The sequence below is a fragment of the Lepidochelys kempii genome, chromosome 2, assembly GCF_965140285.1.
Source record: "Lepidochelys kempii isolate rLepKem1 chromosome 2, rLepKem1.hap1, whole genome shotgun sequence".
NCBI classification, from domain to species: domain Eukaryota; kingdom Metazoa; phylum Chordata; order Testudines; family Cheloniidae; genus Lepidochelys; species Lepidochelys kempii.
In genome coordinates, this window is record NC_136381.1 from 258,490,792 (window position 1) to 258,512,654 (window position 21,863).

The following is a 21,863-nucleotide window of genomic DNA, read 5'->3' on the forward strand; positions in this document are numbered from 1 at the left end:
AATAGATGAGGAAACTGAGGTGCACAGAGGTTAAGTGACTTACTCAAAGTCACAAAGCAAATCAGAGACAGGACCAGGAATAGCTCTCCTAGCTCCCAGTTTTGCGCCTCAAGCACAAGACGATCTTTTATCAGTCAAGAGACTGAACAGACCTACAAAAAAACCAAGACCCGAAGACCTAATTCTACCCCAAGTTATACTCATCAACCGTCAACCAAGGTCAGAAGTTGTAACCTGAGTGACTTAGGCACCTAAGTCCAATTTTCAAAATGGATTTAGGAGCCAAGTCTCACTGAAAGTCAATGGGACTTGGGCACTTTTGAAAATGTTACCCGCTGTTGGGTTTTGTAAAGGTCTTCATTTCAGTGTTAGCGCCTAAGTCTTTTCAGATATGCTCCCCACAGAACTGTGTGTGTTTTGTATCATCCATTGCTGGGCACTTCATAGCATACAAGTGGAAACTAGACTACATAATAGCATCATGCAAGTACACTGTTTAACCTAGCCTGATATGGAGCAAAACTGCATTCTTCTACTTTACCTTTGGAAGGCAGAGATGATCCTGAGAGGCGTTGTGTTTGCATGTGTAAATTACCTTAAGGGTAGATTGTGCCCTGGTCCTAGGTAGCTGCCCAGGGGTTAAAGCTGGCAAGCCCCCCCAATCCTGTACAGCTGTGTGAGACCTACTTGGACCTCTGGGCATAGAGGGAATGGATGCACAGTGGCTGAATGCCCAATACTCCCCTTGCCCATGAGCCAGTGTGCAGGAAGTACGCAGAGCCCTGGTACCACCCCACAGGCCAGCTAAGAGAGCTGGCTGGATGCAGGCAATGGGAGAGGGAAGAGGCTACATCTTGTCAAGTGAAGAATGAGACCTGGAGAGGAATTGTACCTTTCTGAAGCATAATTTCTTGGTAGCGTTCCTGCTGGGACACAGTGGTGAGCTACACACTGCTGAATACCCAATACCATACTTCCCTATAAAGGCAGGTGTTCTCTGATACAAAAACAGCATGTTCACAAATCCTGCTTTTCTTCAGTCTTTATTTTTGGCACAATTTCAAAAGTAGGAAAACTTTTTAAAAAGAACCAACCAGTGGAACAGTTGATATAAAACACGTATGTCCTTCAAAAGCTGGACATCAGAATGGACAGAAAATAATGCAAATATACAAATAAATGTTTTGATATTAACAAGCACAGCTCTGATTGTTTTAAAGTGAGATAAAAAAATACAATGTAACCAACATCATTTGTGGGTAATTTTTTAAAAACACATTGAGGATTTGGCTCTTCCTCTGCACAGGACGAGGCGGAAGGGCGGAGAAACACTCCATTGCAATTTAATTGCATTTGGGATAAATAACATTTTATGACTTAAGGAGATGTCACACTCAGAACAGATTTATGACAAATTCAGAAGTGCATAGGATCTTGAAGTTACTTTAGCATACAGCAGAAGTCCCCAAACTGTGAGGCGTGCCCATTTAGGGGAGCATGGAGAAACATTCAGGCAGTGCAGCGGGGCCAGGGCCAGCCCCCACAAGGGGTTGGGACGGAGCACCATGCAGCCACGCTCTGCCCCCAGCTCCATTCCAGCCCCAGCTTCGACCCCCCCACCACGGCCTGGCTCCCCTCCCAACCGCATGGCTCCCGCTTCCAGCCCGCCCCCGCTCCCAGCCATGACCCCAGCTGCAGCTCCAACCCCAGCCTTGGCTCCCAGCCCTCAGGAGGGGCATGGACAGATTACATAAGGGACAACATGACATAAAAAGTCTGGGGACACCTGACATACAGTATATTACGGAAGTACCTCTTTAAACCTCCAGACCTTCTATTTCTGGGATTACTACTTCTAACCCCAAGAGCGTTATTGTAGCCTACTTAAGAACTTTTGTCTTGATTTTAAAAAGTTGAGTACATGCACATCCCATTCATTAACAATACTTTGCACTTATAAAGAACAGCAGCTTTCTTCGGAGACACAGAGAAGTTAGGTGACAATATGAGGTCTCTGATGGTTATTAGGAATGGTAAATTCATCTGGGTATGTTTGGATGAACTAGAAATGATGAAGATGCTGCTGTTTGTTTCCTTGCAAAAGCAGCATCTTCTCTATTCAGAGAGCAGAGATATTCATCTATCATTTCATCACCTAGTAAATATGAATACAGTATAGTATCATTTTATTATCTGCATTGCTGTAGCAGCTATAGGTCCAAACCAGAGATCAGGGTCCACCACAGATGGCGCTGTACAAACATGTTGTAAAATTATAGTCTCTGCCAAAGAGTTCAATATCTGTGCTAAACATTTCCTACTTAAAACAGGACACGGGGAGTCAGGGAATGTGGGTTCCAGATGGTGCAATGTTGGATAAGTCACTTAAACTTTCTGTGCCTGTTTCCCCGCTATGAACTGGGGACAAGTTTCCCCTGCCAGCCAGCAGGATTAGGAGGTGTAATTCACTAACAGTCATGTGTGTAAGTGTGGCTCACTGTACTCCCCCCCAGTGGCTAGACCATGAAGAGTTTCGTGTTTCTGCTACAGCCTTCGGAGTTAATAGACCTAGTCATTCAACAGAAGCTCATGCTTTTAGATCCAAACATATCAGGTTCAATCCCACCGCTGGTGTATTCAGGTTTGTAAAACACCAGGGAAGTGCTAATATTCAGCAAAAAAAAAAATCAATCCAATTCCCTACAATGGCTGGGGACCTAGCAGTCCTCAGAACCCCAGGTTATTTATATAATTGACATTTAGAAACGATGCAGGAATCCCAAGATAAGCAGCTGTGCTCCACTTCTGCACCAAGGGCCAGAGGACAAGAGGACTGGGAGATACATTTATATCCATTTAGATCAGTTAAGTTTGGGGGTTTCCCCAGAGTTCTCTCACTAATTCCCACAACATTCTCAGGACAGACCTATGCAGGGTGATCTCATCAGAGTGGTGGAGACCACTATATTAATGGCAGAGATGGCAAAAAGTGTGTTTTGCAGGCCCATCCAAAAGTGTTCCCCATTACTGATGCTAAGAGCTTTAACAAGCTTCAGTTAATTGAGGTTCCCAACAATAGGGTTGGCTTGTCTATTACAAGAGACCTAGTGGGCAAAAAGAAGTTGGTAAAACATATAGCAACAGCTTATGAGTAGACATTAATGTCCTTTAAAGACACTCAGACACAGACATTTCTAACAGAAGAACTCAAAACAGTTAATATTGCAATGAATAGTCAAGAAACTGATGATCGGCTACTGTTTGAAAACGTACACGAGTGACTCCTTTTAAGAAATAAAATCCATAGCAAATCAGTGGCTGAAGGAATGAACCAACCTGCAGCAACTCAAGCAAATAGAGATTTGTAGGCACAGGAAAACCACATTACTTTGGAAAGTAAACATTTACCAAAACCCTGTTTTAAAATAACCTGTCAAACAAACAAAACAGAACAACCCACCCACCCTCCAAGTCTCCATAAGGGCTGGATCATACAGAGCCTCTGAGGTCAAGATCCACACGATGCATACAACTACAGCAACAAGAGTGGTGCGCCTAACCTCATTCATGCAAGCAACTGGGGATTCTTTTAGATTTAAAGTATACGGATTAATTAATCACAGTATCATAATATATTAATTCAAATATACATGTTCATATTAAAACATTACTATTTGTTTTGACGTAGGTCTGATCTATAATGCAAGGCATTCTTTGTCAGACACTTATCCTTTTGGTTTTGAGACATTGTAAAGCCAGTGTGTTCTGCGAGATTCTTAGAGGCCAAATGATTTAGGGGCTGCTCCTAGAAAGTTCTTAGCTCAATTCTCCCATTCAAGTCAATGGAAGCTGACGGTATTCAGCACCTTGTGTGTTAAGGTTCAATCCTACAATACAAATCCAAGACTGAGCCATCGACGTGAGATTGATCTGTTGTAAACATTACAGGATCTATGATTTCCCAGTGCTGATGTAAGAGCGATCACTTAGTTAAATGGGACATGTGCACAGACGGACAGACGGACATGCTACAAGCAGCACCCTCATTATTTAGCATGACTTTCTCTATGGCTTTTGCTTTTAACGAAGAACCAATCGTTGATCAAGGTTGGAAGGCTGTTTCAGAGGATGTCAGCAATAGGGGCGTTACATGAGTAACTAACTCTCTGAATAGGTTGGAATATGACCTAAAATGTTGTAAAAGACCAAAATTGAGAAAAAAATATTAAACAAAAAATAAACTCACTTCAGCCATTTCTCAAGAGTCAGATATTGCTAAAAATAATGGGAGATCAGTTAATTTCTTTTAGATAGTTAAACGATGTTTAAGTAAATGTGCTGCTCATTAAATACAAAGAGTGTCCTGGAGATTGAAGTCCTCCGTACAGCCAGAGAGCAGGTACAATCTGGGCAGCGGCAATGGAACCTGCCCTTCCAGTCTGCTACAACCCGGATCTGGAGGGGTTGCCTTTAGGGAACAAAAGGGTAGTTCAATCCTTGGCCTCTCTCCCAACCAAGGTGCCAGTATCAATGATTTTCATGGCATTTCTCATTTGTCCACTAAAAACCAGACTGAGACCCCCAAACTCATTTCATACAGGTCAGTAACCAGCCATCAGATTTCACCAGGGATTAAAGAGAGAAACTATTCCCCTGACAATCCCCAGATACCACTACGGGAGCCCTGTAACGGTGTTTAAAACCATATAAAAGTTGTGTACAACATCAACGGTTTGTGGCTTTGGTCATTTCAAGTTACCCACCTGGAGAAGTGCATTGTAGTCCTTTTACTGCAATTAACTCCCCATTTAATGCAATTAAGCCCCCCTTCAGATATCACTTGTGTGTCTGTTGCAGGCCCCAGGCATAATATTGCAAGGATCAAAGTTCTGACATGTTGAAAGACTGTATAGACTACACCTGAATGTTAGAGTTTCTTTTTTTCAGAAGGCACAACTGTGCAGGATCAAAAGGCACCTGGCTTATGTAGCTTTGTCTCATGGAAGCAAGAGGGATTTTGCCAGTCTTATCCAGAACCATTTTTTGGTGCAGGGATTAGTGTAGTCACAGACCGTAATGAACCTCAAGATGCTTGGAAACTCATTCTTCATGGATTTGCACTTGACTGGAATCAGCCGTTTGTGGCGTGCACCTGAAAGACAGTCCACCCAGGCATGCGAGTAAAGAAAGTTGCATCGTAACCATAAATCCATTCTTTACATCCCCCATAGAGTGAAAGCAGCAGCACACACGCACAGGTCCATACACCTAGGCCTGACCCCGGTCTCAGTTACACCAGTGTGACTCAACTGGCCATGCTCCTGGACAGCAAGTTCCAGCGTCGAAGGCTCTTTCCCCTAGCCAAACGCACATGGGAACATGCATCTCAAATCTCCCTGAACAGGTTACAACATACACAAGCCAAACCTTGAATGGCTTTTGTCATAAAAATAAAGGGAAGGGTAACCACCTTTCTGTATACAGTGCTATAAAATCCATCCTGGCCAGAGGCAAAATCCTTTCACCTGTAAAGGGTTAAGAAGCTAAGGTAACCTCGCTGGCACCTGACCCAAAATGACCAATGAGGGGACAAGATACTTTCAAATCTGGAGGGGGGGAAAAAGGCTTTTGTCTGTCTGTGTGATACCTTTGCCCGGAACAGATCAAGGATGCAAGCCGTCCATCTCCTGTAAAGTTAGTAAATAATCTAGCTAGAAAATGCATTAGGTTTTCTTTGTTTTGGCTTGTAAATTCACTGTGCTGGAGGAAATGTGTATTCCTGTTTTTGTGTCTTTTTGTAACTTAAGGTTTTGCCTAGAGGGATTCTCTATGTTTTGAATCTGACTGCCTGTAAGATTATCTTCCATTCTGATTTTACAGAGTTATTCTCTTATCTTTTTTTTGTTCTTCTAATAAAGTTCTGATTTTTAAGAATCTGATTGGGTTTTTGGGTCTTAAAAATCCAAGGCTGGTTTGTGCTCATCTTGTTTATTCTCAAGCCTCCCCAGGAAAGGGGGTGTAAGGGCTTAGGGGGATATTTTGGAGAAATAGGAACTCGAAGTGGTCCTTTCCCTGTTCTTTGTCTAAATCACTTGGTGGTGGCAGCATACTGTTCAAGGACAAGGCAAACTTTTTGCCTTGGGAAAGTTTTTAACCTAAGCTGGTAAAAATAAGTGTAGGGGCTTTTCATGCAGGTCCCCACATCTGTACCCCAGAGTTCAGAGTGGGGTGAGAACCCTGACAGCTTTATAAGTCAGTACCATGAACTGCACCAAAAACTCCAACTGGCAACTAATGCAATGTCTGGGGCATGGGTGTGCTGCATTCCATGCAAGACGCACAACATTCTGCACCAGCTGAAGTCTGAGAAGTACAGGGATAGCCCTGACTGAGCAGACTGGATTAATCCAATCTGCCAGTGATGAAGGCATGGAGAATTGCGGTGAAGTCCACCTCTGAAAGAATGTACAATGGAGGGGTGGAAGCGAGAGGACTTGAGAGGCCATCAAGTCCAACACCCTTCACTTAGGCAGGGCCAAGTAAACCTAGACCATCCCTGACAGGTGTTTGTCTAACCGTTCTTAAAAACTTCGCATGATGGGTATTCCACAACCTCCCTTGGAAGCCTGTTTGAGAGCTTAACTGCCTTTACAGTTAGACAGTTTTTCCTAATATCTAACCTAAATCTCCCTTGCCGTAGATTAAGCCCATTACTTCTTGTCCTTCCTTCAGTGGACACGGAGAACAATTGATCTCTGTCCTTTTTATAAGACCCCTGAACATATTAGAAGATTGTCATCAGGCCCCCCTCATTCATCGTTTCTCAAGACTAAACATGCCCAGTTTTTTAACCTTTCCTCATAGGTCAGCTTTTCTAAACCTTTTGTCATTTTTGTTGTTCCCCTTCCAGTTTGTCCACACCTTTCTTAAAGTGTGGCACCCAGAACTGGACACAATACTCCAGCTGAGGCCTCACCAGTGCCAAGCAGAGTGAGACAATTACCTCCCGTGTCTTACACACAACACTTCTGTTAATAAACCCGAGAATGGTATTAGCCTTTTTCACAACTGCATCACATTGACTTGTATTCAGCGCGATCCACTATAGCCCCCAGACCCTTTTCTGCAGTATGACCCCACTAGCCAGTTATTCCCCATTTGGTAGCTTCACATCTGATTTTTCCTTCTTAAGTGAAGTACTTTGCACTTATCTTTACTGAATTTCATCTTGTTGATTTCAGACCAATTCTCCAATTAGTCAAGATCATTTTGAATTCTAGTCCTGTCCTCCTAAGTGCTTGCAACCTCTCCCCGCTGGGTGTTATCCACAAATTTGATAAGCGCTCTCCATTTCATTATTCAACATGCCACAACCTCCTGGCCAGATGCCACTGGAAAGATTTACTCTTGGCAACCTGTGCTGTAGGGATATCCAGATGCAGCTGCAGATCTAAAAAGATACTCAAGTAACCAAAAAACAATGAGTAGACTGATCCTAAACCACTTCCTCCAGATCTTCAGGCTTTTCTAGGTTACCACCATTTCCTTTTCTACGAACATACTTCCCTCAGAACTGTAGGTTGCAGCACCCACTGGTAATTAAAGGGCAGCAAGCAATCACTCTACCAATGTCTGCATAGGATCAGACTCCTACCCGTCTGATTGCCCCTCAAGGAAGCAGTAATGGCTCTCAAGAATGATATCCTTTGGTCTGAGTGAAATCCCTTTCTTTTCCTTTGAACACTGGGCCAGCACTAGCCATGGGGAAGGTTTTCCACACACGAGACAATGTGCTAAGTGGATACAGCACTGGGCTAGGTTTCAGGAAACCTAGGTTCTATTCCTGGCTCTGCCATTGGCAAATCACTTTACTCTTCTGCAGCCCTCCCCACCCCTCGTCTGTTCCAGCTGTTCTCGGCAGGGACTGTCTCCTAGGGCTTGTCCACACTGTGAGTTAGTGTGCAGCAAGCCAGGATGTGAATCTACAGCACACTAGTTTGCTACGCACTGACTCAGCAGATGGAGCCTGCTGCTGTCTACTAAAAGATCCATAGTGTACTTTGATGTAGCGCTGTTTGAAATGGGAGAACATCAAAGCTCCCTACGGATCTTTTAGTGTGTGGTAGCCAGGTTCACCTGGCAAGTTAATGCAGAGCAAGCCGTTACTCTGCATTTGTACAATGCCTTGCTCAATGGGCACCAATCTCAGCTGCGACCTTTAGATGCTACTGTAATACAAATAATTAAGAACAACATTGACTATGCATTGTTGTGGGAAAATGTACCCTTAATGGGCCATCTGAATTCTCTTACCTGGGGAAAGGCTAAGAGCGAATTTGGTCTGGAAATCACATTCATTGCTGTCTAGGTAATCATCTGAAATAACAACCACCATCTTCCTACACCTGGATTTAAACCGAGAGTGGGGAAAAAATGGTTATTAACTGAACGAAAGAGAGATGCTTTTCATGCTTGCTGGAAAAATATATATTTTATAGCACTGTTCTGCTGAAAACATGCAACCATCAACAGTGTTCCAGTTCTAATGTCAATAAAATCTGAAGTGTTTTGATACTTTACTTACATCTGTATATATATTACACACAAAAAATGTACGTAAAAGAAACATTATTGAGATTGCAAAATCAAGTACTCAGAAGTTAGGAATGCCAGAATTAAGGTCACTTGTGCATCCTTAATTCAGCCCCCTTGTACGAATGCATTATGATGCAGTCTTTAACAGTATAATCTCATACTATGATATCAGGTGGGTATCACTGATATTAAGGTATATTTTTGAAGACGTGTTACAATGATTTGGAACCATCAACTTGTGCATTTGCTAACAATAAGCTACAGAACCACAAGACCTCATTACTGTTAGCTGCATCTTCCTTCTACTCACTACTTACACTCATTTGATATGTCTTGTCTTACATTACATGGTGAGTTCTTCAACTCATCATCTGCCTGTGTATTTGTACAGTGCCTTGCACAATAGGGCCCTGATCCTGGCTGGAGCCTAGAGATGCTACCATAACAACCCCCTCTGTCTGAAAGGATCCTTCGGAAATCCAGACAAGTAGCCATTAGCACTGAGCATGTATAAGTTCCCCTGTGCACCACCAGTGTCTTGGGGAGAAGACAGATCTCTCTTCTGAATTCCCTGGCTGCTCCAGGGTGCTCACACTCTGCACAGGTAGCTATGTTAGCTGCCCAGAGAGAGAACTGACATCATAATGTTCCAGTGGGTGGAAAAATCAACTGGATAAAGGAAAAACTACGAGTGCTGGTGCATTCTCCTACACACAGACGCACTGACGCTCTCTCCAGACAGCTCTCCCCTCTGGGCATAAGGAGGGAGGTGGAGGAGTTAACCCTCTGTGGGACAACTCCCCCTTGAACTCTATGAAAAGGGCTCTAAGGAGTCCTGGGGTGAGGGCCAGAGTGACTCTCCACAATACTGTCTCTTGAAAACTTACTGGATTTCTGTGTGGAAATCTGGCTGTGTGGGAGTTGATGCAGCTGGGAGCTGTTTTATCTCCTGTTGGGCCCCCTTCACAGCTGCCTTTGAGCAACCACAGGGTATCTAAACAGCAGAAGAGAGCGCAGAGACCAGTGGTGCCATAAGGAGGGGGTCTTGGTTTGGGACATCTCCCCCCTTCCTTCTTGAGGAGATAGTAAATAGGAAGCTCCACAAACTTCACTGTGGTGTTTCCCTGTCTCTCTATCCCATCCTGCATGCTCCAACAGGAGAGGGCAAATCTGGTCCCAAGGAACCAATTCTCCTTTGGCTTACCCAAAGTCTTACACTGGAAAAATCTAAAAATACTTTCCTTACAGCCAGTTCCCCCCCTGCAAACATTGTTCACTCACCGTCTCTCGATAAGCTCGCTAGTGATGGACCACACACACGATCCTGGCAGGACATCCCGATCAAACACACACAGCTTCAGCTTGAACTCCGTTTGTTCCAGCTCTCTGATCATCTCTTGGACAAAGTGAATGTCTTTCTGACAGTAACAGATGAAGGCATCAAATAGCTCTGGTGTGTTCCCTGAAACCATTCAGAATTATATGCAGACATATTAAATTAATTCAATTCAACCACACGTACTGGAGCCTTGGATTCATAACTTCACCTCACCCATATTAGCACAGTGTGGCTCTCTGTCCCCCTCTAGTGGCTAGCCCTTATACAGAGATTTATGACTGAGTTGGCTGCAGCTTTTGGGCTAATGAATCGGATTGTTTGGTCCAGGCAGTAGAGTCTCCTGCTTCTAAATCCAGAGCTCCAAGGTTCAGTCCCTGCAGATAATTCACGTAAGGGCAACACTACACTCACTATTTACAACAGTATCAGGCAGGCCCTCAGATTTGGGAAATACAAACATATCACAAAGAGAGCTATATGAGAAATAAATCTAATGGGGAGAAGACTGGCCAATATTTTCTGACCTGGGTATCAGACACTTGAATAAGTGACCTAACTGAGTTAGCCACCTACAGCTCTCACTGAGGCCTTCTTTTATTTATTCGGTGCCCAACCACAGATTCAGGTGCCTTATTTTAAGGCTAGCATTTTACACAACTGGGTGCCCAACCTCTACTGGCTCAATTTCTCACTGTGTTAGTCCAGTTTTACACCAGCATGACAACACTGATTTCAGCGGCGTTGTGCCAGCATAAAACTGCATTAATGTAGTGAAGGATCAGGCCCTAAAAGTGGGGTAGGGAAAACATTAGCATTCTATGGCCCAGATACTAAAATCAGATCCACACAGGCAGAACCTTGTACCTGAGGGGAGCCCCACAGGATTCAAATGGTGGGGCTCTGTTTTCAGGCTCAGGGCCTAAACTGGTAAACCGGGCTTCGCGATCACGCTCACCTAAAAAGGTCTCCTTCCAAATGAATGGAAATTTAGATCCATGCAATGAACTCTGACGAGATGAAAGCTTTTTACAGAAAGTGGTCCGGGCACAATATCATGCTGCACTGGCCTTAGGCCTATAAAACTGCACAGAGTTCCACATATTTTACTGCACTACCATTTGCCCTACTGCCCCTCTTCCCTCCCTGAGTATTTCAATCCTATCTCCCTGCTTGGTCAGGATGTCATGTATATGCATAGGTTGAGGGAAGGACAGAGATAGGAAGGGAGGTGAATGATTCTCAGTACTTCTCACAGGGGTCTAATACATAGAAGACAAGCCCTAGCACAGTATATCTATTATTAAATCTATAGATCTATGGCTATTTACCGTAAGGATCATCTCTGGTAGTGATGCCTGACATCTCCAATGTCTTCGGGACACTGCTGTCTACTGCTGGCACCTGAAGAGGCTGCTCTTTCCTCTGTAGGTACTTCTTACAGTCCTCTTCTGCAAGACACAAAAGGCTCACTTGATGCTGATCATGCTGCTGAGGTTCAACACACAGACGAACTCGCTTAGCGGTAACTAAACAAAATACAAACAGCACCCCCAGTCCTTCAGCAACATTCTGACTTGAAAGTAAAAGGGACTTACAACGTTAAGGTGAATTGATTTCGGAGTATTAGTTGTGTGTAGGATGCACTGAGAGACTGGACAAAAGGTGTTATTTAGGTGTTGTTGTTCTCATTGAACAGCACATACAATGTATGCAAATATCACCAGAGCAGTGACTCCATAGGTTTTAACATCTCCATGTTCTCCTTTCATTGTTGCCCATTTTGAGTCTCTAACTAATACTTAACGAAACACCATCAGGTAGTTTGGAGCCAAAATCTAGGGGTTGAGAGACTCGGGAGTTTTGTTTTTTTAAGTCTTCATAAAAATCTAATAATAATAAATGTAATGAACTGACTAGCACATCTGTATACTACTAGCTAAGAATCATAGGGTTAGAAGGGACCACAAGAGTTATCTAGTCTAACCCTTTGCCAAAATGCAAGATTTGTCTAAACCAGAGGTTCTCAAACTGTGGTCCACGGTCCACAAGCTCCATTCAGGTGGTCCGCAGATAGTTCCCTTTAAGGTGCGCGCCTGGGCTGCACACAAGAGAATGAAGGGCCACCCACCTAATTAGTGGAGCCACGCAGGTGTGGCTCCACTAATTAGGTGCCTGGACCCTGGAGAAGACGCACATGTAAGGTGTGGTGGTGGCCTTAGGGGGAAATAGGCAGTAGGTGGGAGGGGGCAGTGGTGAGAGGAGGGGGTGGGGGGGATTTGGGATGTGCAGGGCTGCAGCGGCCAGAGAAAGAGACATTTTTCCACAGCTCCAGGGCTGCAGATGCAGGGGAGAGATGGCCCTCCTTCACAGCCCCAGCTCTGTGGCTGCTGTGGAGGGGGAGAGACCCCCTGCCTTCCCAGCCCCAGCTCAGGAGCTGCCGTGGTGGGGGAGAGAGGGAGAGACCCCTTTCTTCCCAGTCCCAGCTCGGGGGGCACATCCATCCCATTAGAAAGGTAAGACTACTGATATTAAAATATGTGAGTTGTGTGCTTTTATTTGTAGAACAAAAAAAATTAATTATTATTGTTTTTTATATATAGCGCTTTTATCCAAAGCACTTTACAAAAGTTAGCTAACAGTACAAACAACATTTGGAAAGATCATTAAGTGGTCCACCGAGGTCCTCAGCAATTTTCAAGTGGTCCATGAAAAAAAAAGTTTGAGAACCACTGGACTAAACCATCCTTCTAGAAGATGGAATCAGAATTGATGATCAGTCGCAGAATCAGACGTTCAGATACTATAGTGAGGAAGGCCATATAAAAATCTAGACAAACCCACAGCAGAATAGGGCTGATTACAGTAACTGTCAGTGGAGATTCTCCCTTAGCTCAAGTTGTGGTAGTATGTTCTTCTAGAGCAGTAAAATCTGGACTCTGATCCACTGCTGCTATGAAGTTCCCATGAAATCCTGCGTGGATATAGGTTTGTTACAAGTAGAAATATGTTCATTAACTTTATTTTTTAAACAATCTAAATGAAAATAGTAATGATTTGTTTTTTAAAATTTAAAATTTTTAAATTTGTTTTTTAAAATTCCCCTGTAGTGTATACAACCAACCCATTGCAGCACTGTACTAGTGCATGAGAACTAGTGAGTAAGAATAGATCTGAAACTATTAGAAAAAAACAACAGCCTGAAAACTGACTAGTGTTTTTTCCACTTCCCAAGTGGAAGTGCAAAATGCAAACAAAAAGCACAAATGGAGAAAGGCAAACTCTGAAATATTGCTGTGTGTTTTTTTTAATGTATAATTTTTAATCAGACATCATGCAACCCTTTCAGACATCATGTAACCCTCTGGATCTTAGTGATGCTGGTGTGTTGCACAGGCTGGTCTTTGTGATGAGAACAATTGCTGCGGGACTGGAAATAGCAGGAAAGAGAATCTACTGGAAGTAATGACACATTTTAAAATAATAACTGGGTAAAGAAAAACAACAAAAGAGACCAAGAGGAAAAATCAGAGCTATTCAGAGAGCTTAGAGGGGAAGTACCAGGGGCTGGATGAAAACAAGTAATTTGGGTGCATAAGATGGCAAATGAACATTTTAAAAAAACTATATATTTTCCCCCACATTGTATAAATGGAATATACAGTGAGTGGCCTTATCTGAATTTCTCTAGACTGTTTCCCAGTTCCTTATCAGAATTTAATTCAAGGCTCTGACACCATGTTCATGCTCTCCTCATTAGTCTGTTCAGGGTCATACACACTTATTTGAGCACTTCAGATTATTCCATTAATGATGCAAACATGCGCTAATCCTTTTGCCCATCCATCTCCAAGAGTGAAAGCTTCTGACTGAGGCAAAACTTTCAGAATGACACACCAATCCTGGTAAAACCCACATAGTATTGTTACATATACAAAATTGAGGCCAATTTCACTGAAATTGAGATGAGGTTTTCCAGCCAACCTGAGCTGATTAATGGTTTCCAGTAGTTTTGGCATGGGTCAGTCTCCATGCTAGGAAATGTTGAATGAGTTTTGCTTTGAGTCATGTGTTAATTAGGGCACAAAGTCAAAGTGACCATCAAGGGGTCTGAAACCATAAGAACAAAACCAACTAAATGAGAGTGCACAAAGCCTGCAAACGGAAATAGATTAATAGATATTAAGGTCAGAAGGGACCATCATGATCATGTAGTCTGACCTCCTACACAACGCAGGCCACAGAATCTCACCCACCCACTCCTGCCATAAACCTCTCACCTATGGCCGAGTTCCATGCAGTTGTATAAACCCCATCCAGTCTATGCAGATAACCTCAATATAAGGCATATAACATAGCTCTGATCTTGAAATGAATTATGGCTTGCATAAGGGAAGCTGAAGGAGAGGAGTAAAAATTATAAACAAATAAGCCCTACGAGGAAAGGGTAGATGAACTGGGCATGTTCCGAGTAGGGGAAAAAAAGACAACTGAGGGAGATTAATTATTAAGCAGACAAGTACCAGTTTTTGTCACTAGTCAGCAAGAAAGCAATAGAAAGTAATGGGCTTTTGCAAGGAAGATTTAGGACAAACGCACCAAGGTAAAGAGCTTTACAACTCTAAGGACAATCAGGCAATGGAAAGAGCTGCTAAGGAAGGCAGAATTGCCATTGCTGGAATGGGAACTATTAAGGCTAGACTAGACACCACCTCTTTAGGAATGATGATACGTACTGTTGCTATAATTATTGCGTATTGTTGCCATCCATTGGGATGGAACAGTTGACTCACGGCTGCATGGAAAGAGAGGTTGGTTCTGAAGTGCATGCCACAGACCACATGCAGTCTTTGGAATTCTGTGCTATGGATAGGCCCCTTCGGTTTCGGTTTTTATTTGATTTAATTTCCCCCAGAAATTTATAGGTGTTTATTACCACAACAACCAAAACAGGTGAAAAATCAATGCAAAAAACTATTAATTATTTTTCTGGGTAAATATCAGGGTTTATTTTGGTGGACAGAAGGACAGGGGGAAAGTATTCAGTAGATTAATGCTTTGATGAACGGAATTCAATGTGGTTTGCTGCAGGGCTAAAACAGAACTCAAAAAACAATGCCACTTCTGAGTTTAAGAAAACAATAGATCTCTAATTCCCAAATAAAACTTTTTATCTGAATGAACAGTTTACTGTTGAAGACGTAGATCTCTTAGCCTATAAACATTTACATTTAATAATTGGGCCACACCATTTGCAGTGCATACACTCAACTTCATCCTTTTCTCCTATTTTGTTTGTTTTTTAAACTTTTGAATACTTCCTTGTGCTCTGAAACGTATTCTGATACAGATTTCTGTTTCCTTCCCATTTTAGTGTGTCAAATCTTTAAACCATTATCCACTAACAGCACGAAGTGTGCATGTGGTGGGTGTGAGATTCATCAGTACGTTCAACTGTGCACACACTTCAGAGCTTGCGTGTGCCTGGTGGTTTATTATCTGTCTTTTCTAGACTAATACATAGCCTTATTTCAAAAGGCAGCTTGGCATATACACACAGATGCATGATCATAATACATACATCTCATACAAGGTATTGTATTTTCCTAATCAAACAAGTTTTTTAAATATATTTGAATGATACAAAAGTAGGGTGAAAATCGGAAAAAAATGAATAATGCTTTTTGTAAAACTCGGGATTTTTTGGTAAAAATCGGTTTAAATGGAAAACAAAGGGGCTTAGTTATGGATCAGTTATGTGCCTCACAAAGAGTCTTACATCCAAACATATAACACAGCCAGGACACTCAGATCAAGAAGCAGCACTGCTTAAAGCCCAAATTTCAGTACCAACGATATGGGTGGCTGAATCCTCCATTTTTTTTAATGCATGTTAGGGACCTGATCCTGAGGGCAATCATCTCCCACTGACTTTCATGAGAGTTTAGGGTGCTCAGTAAGTAGCATAGGATCAGACCCAAGCTATAGTCTCCAGGCGAACATCTCAATGTGACTCTCAGCTGGGAGCCTCCTCAACCTTCAGGCCCCACCCAGTTAAAACCATTTGGTTCTATATTCCCTTTTTGAAAGGTATTCAGACTCAGTGCCTCTTCCTGAACGAAACTGTACGTGTTAATGTGGCAAGAAGAACTGAAAAGTCAGCTCCTGAATTAAGAGCATCAGTGCCAGAATGAAGAGCTTCTGAAGTGCAGCTTCATTTGGGTTGTAAGTTCAAACCTTCTCACCCAGCCAGAAGTCTCTGCTTCTTGTTATGGACCACAAAAAAAAACAAAAAAAACCAAAACAGACTGAGGCTCATGAGGCATAACACTAATAACAGGTCCCTTAAAAAAAAAAAAAAAGCAGCAGAGGGTCCTCAAAATACATGTGGGAGTAGGAGGGACCCAGTGGGAATCTCTACACTAGATCACTGGTTTATCTATTTGGTGTTTTGCAAGATGCAGCGGTGAAGTTTTCCATCTTGATTTCTCATCAGCAAGTAACAGGAAGTGAGATCTCTCACTTCCCCACCAGTAGCCCAGCAAGTGTACAGCCTGTAGACACTCAGTGTCAAGCATAACTTGTGACTCGAAAGAGACCTGAGAAATATTTAGGTGATAAAACTTCATTTCCAGTTAGTGCCATTTGGGTTCCCGTAAAGCGTGGTTCTATTGTAAATAATGCTTTGTGAAAATGGCTCTGTGGGGTTCTGTATTTATTTATTTATTTATTATTTCTCATGGATTCCTGTATCAAGTTTGCTCAGTTGAAAAATAATTCCCACCCACACAACTACCAGGTCCACAAATTCAGGCTGTGCTCTATCCCATGGATCATCACCAGACCTGAAGATTCTGCCAGCCAAATCAGATTCTCAGTCCAATCCCATTACCTTCAGGTCATGCCCTCCATGAAACCTGGGCAAACTATCTCATGGCTAATGTTGCCAAAGGCATTGTTGGACCTGCAGGATTTATATCACTGGAGATCACATGCAAGACAGAAAGGATGCAGGGTGAATTTGAAGGGCTGGTAACTAGCAGAAATATGAAGCTCTCTCTTTCCATTGAAAACTGAGCAAGTTTACTATGAAAAAAAAATCAGAGAAGCACAGTAAATATGTAACTGCAATGTCAGTTTTCAGAGTAGAACAGCAACAAGCAAAACAAAAAGCATACCACTCAAACTATGGTTAGGCCTCAAAAATTATTTTCATAAAGAAAGCTGTATCTTATGCAGTATCCCTGTATTATTTATAATTCTCTACAGATGCCACACATAGGCTTTAGCTTTCCCAAACAAAGTTAAATTTCAGGACCTAAACAAGCTGACAGTGACTCTTTAACCTATCAGTCTAGATCAGGCTTTGAAATTAACTGGCAAATCTCAAAAGGATGACAAGGATATAAAGGAAGTTAGCCACCAAGAACTGCCAAACTAAACCCACTTCAGGCTAGCAGTTCACACTCAAAACCTAGCCATGCTTACACCAGAGTTTTAACACTGACTAATGTTGAATTTCAGGGGGGAAACCAAACCAAACCTCCCAGAACTTTCTTTTCCAGTTGTCTCTGCAGATCGGTCCCAGCCCCAAGAGAAACTAAACTATTCATTCGGTCTTGGGTGGGGCCTGGGGGGAATCATTAAAATTGCCTCCAGGGTGCTTTTGTTTCTGTACAGCCCATGAAGCAGGTGGCCTATGATGTCACCAGAACCTATTTAGACGGTCATCCAGCGATCAGGCTGAACTGTGCCCCACCAAAGCGCGCAGCCTCGGCCCCCCGCCCCCCCAAGGGCTGTGCCAAAGGCCACTCTCCTCTCTCCCAAGCCCCCCAGGCTCCTACAGCCACCCGGCAGGCCCGGGGAGGAGTCCAGCCCCAGCGGCCCGGCGCAGCTGTCAAACAGAGCGGGCCGAGGGGAGGGGAGCGGCAGAGCCGGACACACGAGGGGGCAGCGGCGGCAGGGCCGGCGAGGGGGGCAGCACCGGGCGGGGGAAGAGGCAATAAGGGGGCGCAGGGGGCGGAGCAGAGCGAGGAGGCGCAGGCGGGAGGAAGCGGCGGGGCCTGGGCCGCGGGTTCAACTCCGGCTCTCACCGATGCGGCCGCCCAGGTCGGCCAGGATGTCTTGGCGGCCCACGGCCCGCAGCAGCGCCAGCAGGCGGCCCACGCTGGCGCCGCCGGGGCAGCGGCCCTGCCAGTCCTCCAGCAGGCGGGCGGTGGGGTCGGGCTGCGCCTCCAGGTGCTTGATCTCCAGGTACTCGTAGCCCAGCTCCTCGGCCAGCGCCGTCCAGTCGGCGGCCACCGGGGCGCGCGGGTTGAGGTAGAGCCCGAGCCGCCGCCGCACCGCGAAGTTCAGCGCCACCAGCGGCACCGCCTCCAGCTCGGGGGCCGCCGGGGAGCCGGAGCCGGAGCCGGCCGGGGCCGTGGCCGCGTCCATGGCTCGCGAGCCGAGCCTGCCGCTTTCGCAACTTCCCGCTCCCGCCCCCGCCCCGGATCCCCGCGGGTTTCGCTTCCCACCCCGCCCCCGCCTGCAAGCCCGCCGCCCGCCCGCCCTGGAGCCTCCCCTGCGGGCGAGAAGGGCCGGGCGGGAGCCCCGCGCCCGCAGCGACAGACACGGCCCGGGGCAGACGGGAGCCCCCGACAGCCACCCCTCCCCCCACGCCCGGGGACAGACAGGAGCCCCCGACAGCCACACACACACCCAGGCCGGGGGACAGACGGAGAGACAGGAGCCCCCGACAGCCACACACACACCCACGCCCGGGGACAGACAGGAGCCCCCGACAGCCACACACACCCAGTCTCAGGGACAGACGGACAGACTGGAGCCCCCGACAGCCACACACACCCCCCAGGCCCAGGGACAGACGGACAGACTGGAGCCCCTGACAGCCACACACACCCCCCAGGCCCAGGGACAGACGGACAGACAGGAGCCCCCGACAGCCACACACACACCCAGGCCGGGGGACAGACGGAGAGACAGGAGCCCCCGACAGCCACCCCTCCCCCCACGCCCGGGGACAGACAGGAGCCCCCGACAGCCACACACACCCAGTCTCAGGGACAGACGGACAGACTGGAGCCCCCGACAGCCACACACACCCCCCAGGCCCAGGGACAGACGGACAGACTGGAGCCCCTGACAGCCACACACACCCCCCAGGCCCAGGGACAGACGGACAGACAGGAGCCCCCGACAGCCACACACACACCCACGCCCGGGGACAGACAGGAACCCCCGACAGCCACACACCCCCCCCCAGGCCCAGGGACAGACGGACAGACAGGAGCCCCCGACAGCCACACACACACCCACGCCCGGGGACAGACAGGAACCCCCGACAGCCACACACCCACCCCCAGGCCCAGGGACAGACGGACAGACAGGAGCCCCCGACAGCCACACACACCCAGGCCCAGGGACAGACGGACAGACAGGAGCCCCCGACAGCCACACCCCCCCCCCCCAGGCCCAGGGACAGACGGACAGACAGGAGCCCCCGACAGCCACACACACACCCACGCCCGGGGACAGACAGGAACCCCCGACAGCCACCCCCCCCCCCAGGCCCAGGGACAGACGGACAGACAGGAGCCCCCAACAGCCACACACACCCAGGCCCAGGGACAGACGGACAGACAGGAGCCCCCGACAGCCACACACACCCCCCAGGCCCAGGGACAGACAGGAGCCCCCGACAGCCACACACACCCCCCAGGCCCAGGGACAGACGGACAGACAGGAGCCCCCGACAGCCACACACACCCCCCAGGCCCAGGGACAGACGGACAGACAGGAGCCCCCGACAGCCACCCCCCACGCCCGGGGACAGACAGGAACCCCCGACAGCCACACACACCCAGTCTCAGGGACAGATGGACAGACAGGAGCCCCTGACAGCCACACACACACTCAGTCCAGGGACAGAGAGACAGACAGGAGCCCCCAACAGCCAGCCATGCCCCCCAGTCCCGGAGGACACCCTAGCAGCCAACCTGTCCCCCACGCACCTTCCCTGGGAGCAAAGGGACAGACACCTATTTCTCAGTGTGGGAGGGGGTCAGGGCCCCCTCTTCCCTGGAGAGGGCATTCTTCTAACTTCCTCCCCTTCCTGCACAAAACCTGACAGAGCTTGGCTCTCCGCTGGCCTAAGAGCCAGACACCCCCATTGCCCCAGCCTGGGAGCAGACACACACCCACACCGTCCTTTCCCCTCGCCTGTCAGGGAGCAGCTGGTGACCCCTCTACCCATCCCCTGAACCCACTTCCCTACCCCCACCTCCATGGAGACAGACACCCCCACCCTTGCACGCAGAGCCTGCATTTCCCATGCCCCAGCCCAAGAGGGATGCAATATGAACACCCCCAAGGCTAGGATGGGGGGAGTGATGCGTTGATGGCATTATTTCTGTTGGGATCAAGCTGAGGCTCCCATTGGGCTGGGTACTGCAAGAACACAGAGAGCGTGTGTGTGAGCTCAGGCAGGTGGTGGGAGAGAGGAAGCATTATTAGCCCCATGTCCCAGAGGGGGCACAGAGAGATGGGGTGACCTACCCAAAATCCCATGGGAAGGCTGCAGCAGAGCTGGGCGTTGAACCAGCGTCTCCTGCTCATCCCAAACCAACGGGCTCCTGCTTAGAGTGCTGGTTTTAGTAGGGGACATCTATACATAAGTCAGTTGAAGGCTCAGCCCCCGCTCTGGTCTACTACTCCGACTTAAGGTTAGCTTGTTTCTGCTCCTATTCACACACACAAGGGACACATTTGCCTTCCCCTGCTGCCATCCCCACAGAGATGTCTGGGTGGAAGGTCCCAACAGTGCCCTCGTTGGGTGGCTGTGCCCATCACAGCAGAGCCCTGGTTTAGGTGGCAGGAAGAGCCCTCCTCTCCCCACCAAAACCCCCCACATTCCTGAAGCAGTGGAGAGCAGAGATTTCCTTCCTCGCCGGGAAACCAGTCAGCTGAGGGCTGAGAAAGAGGGAGGCCCCACCCAGGCTGCAGCCCAGGAGCTGCCAGCATAGAAAAGGACATTTGTACAGGGCACACCCCACCTAGAAGGCGACTCAGTCCAGAAAGCTCAGACCACCAGCTGTACCCTGCACCAGCAGAGCCTGCGGATGGACACCCCTGCTCCATGGGGAGAGGGAAGCCCCCCAAGGAATGCCTGGGGCTAGGCCTGCTCCTGACCAGACAGGCACAGCAACACTGGCTGACCCCCATTTCCTTAGCTACCTGCAGCAGGGCAATGGCCAAGCTCACCCAGCCACTCACTCCCAACACCCTGAAGGGTGGCCGAGGCAGTACCCAAGTGCCTAGCAATACCCATCTTTCATTCTTCCACCCTCCCTTACCTGAGCTGCATCTATGGGGGACCCATGCTGCACCTGGTCTGCCCCACATGGTCGCCTCCAGGCTGCCAGTGATGATGTCACTGACATCACATGACCCCAGAAATCCTCAGCACTCACCTGTTAAATCAGATCTAGGCTGTTCTGCGTTCTTCTTTGTGGATGCTAAATGGCAGTAGTAGAGGGGACTCCAGATTATTTGGCTGCGGGGAGGCGAGGAACTTGACTGGAAGAAAGGAAAAGTTTTTCCCTACAACTACTTTGTCTCATCTTACTTCAGGCAGAGCTTGGGTGTATCACCTTCCCCAAGTCCCCTGCCTAGTATTCTGCTACAGATTTAAAGAAACAGTGCACATACCCTTACAGGAGCAGAAGAGAAGGAAAAAGATGGGGATGTAGGGCAAGAAAGAAGGAAGCCTTAGATACCATGCTGATAAATGCTATCTCATAAAAACCTGAGATCGGAAAAAGCCTGTGTTGTTGTGTGCTAAATCCATCTTCTTGATGCTTTCTATGTCTGAATTACATTGTTGACAGAAAATGCAAGCTCCTTAGGACCAGTACCAGAGTGGAGTCCTCCA

At 46.9% G+C, this 21,863-nt stretch overlaps 1 protein-coding gene across 3 annotated transcripts; it reads right to left on the reverse strand.

Moving 5' to 3' along the window:
* Positions 1 to 1,636: 1,636 nt before the first annotated feature.
* MYD88 (MYD88 innate immune signal transduction adaptor) lies at positions 1,637 to 18,415 on the reverse strand. Of its 3 annotated transcripts, none has more exons than XM_073334703.2 (6): positions 18,025 to 18,415; positions 11,263 to 11,382; positions 9,877 to 10,057; positions 8,314 to 8,405; positions 4,978 to 5,152; positions 1,637 to 4,187 (listed from the first exon to the last, which is right to left on the reverse strand). In XM_073334703.2, the coding sequence occupies exons 1-5, from the start codon at positions 18,365 to 18,367 to the stop codon at positions 4,998 to 5,000; spliced, it is 891 nt and encodes a 296-aa protein (XP_073190804.1). In that variant the 5' UTR covers positions 18,368 to 18,415; the 3' UTR covers positions 1,637 to 4,187; positions 4,978 to 4,997. The 3 variants fall into 3 exon arrangements, with proteins under 3 accessions (XP_073190804.1, XP_073190803.1, XP_073190806.1); XM_073334702.2 differs by having other exon boundaries at positions 1,637 to 4,468; XM_073334705.1 differs by lacking the exon at positions 1,637 to 4,187 and having other exon boundaries at positions 5,060 to 7,450.
* Between the last annotated feature and the right edge of the window lie 3,448 nt (positions 18,416 to 21,863).

Coding starts and splice junctions, on each gene's coding strand:
- MYD88 (XM_073334703.2), bottom strand. CDS start 18,367: ATGGACGCGGCCACGGCCCCGGCCGGCTCCGGCTCCGGCTCCCCGGCG. Junction 11,383..18,024: donor CGACCTGGGCGGCCGCATCG/GTGAGAGCCGGA, acceptor TGTGTCTTGCAG/AAGAGGACTGTAAGAAGTAC. Junction 5,153..8,313: donor CGCTCTTAGCCTTTCCCCAG/GTAAGAGAATTC, acceptor ACTGTCTTTCAG/GTGCACGCCACAAACGGCTG.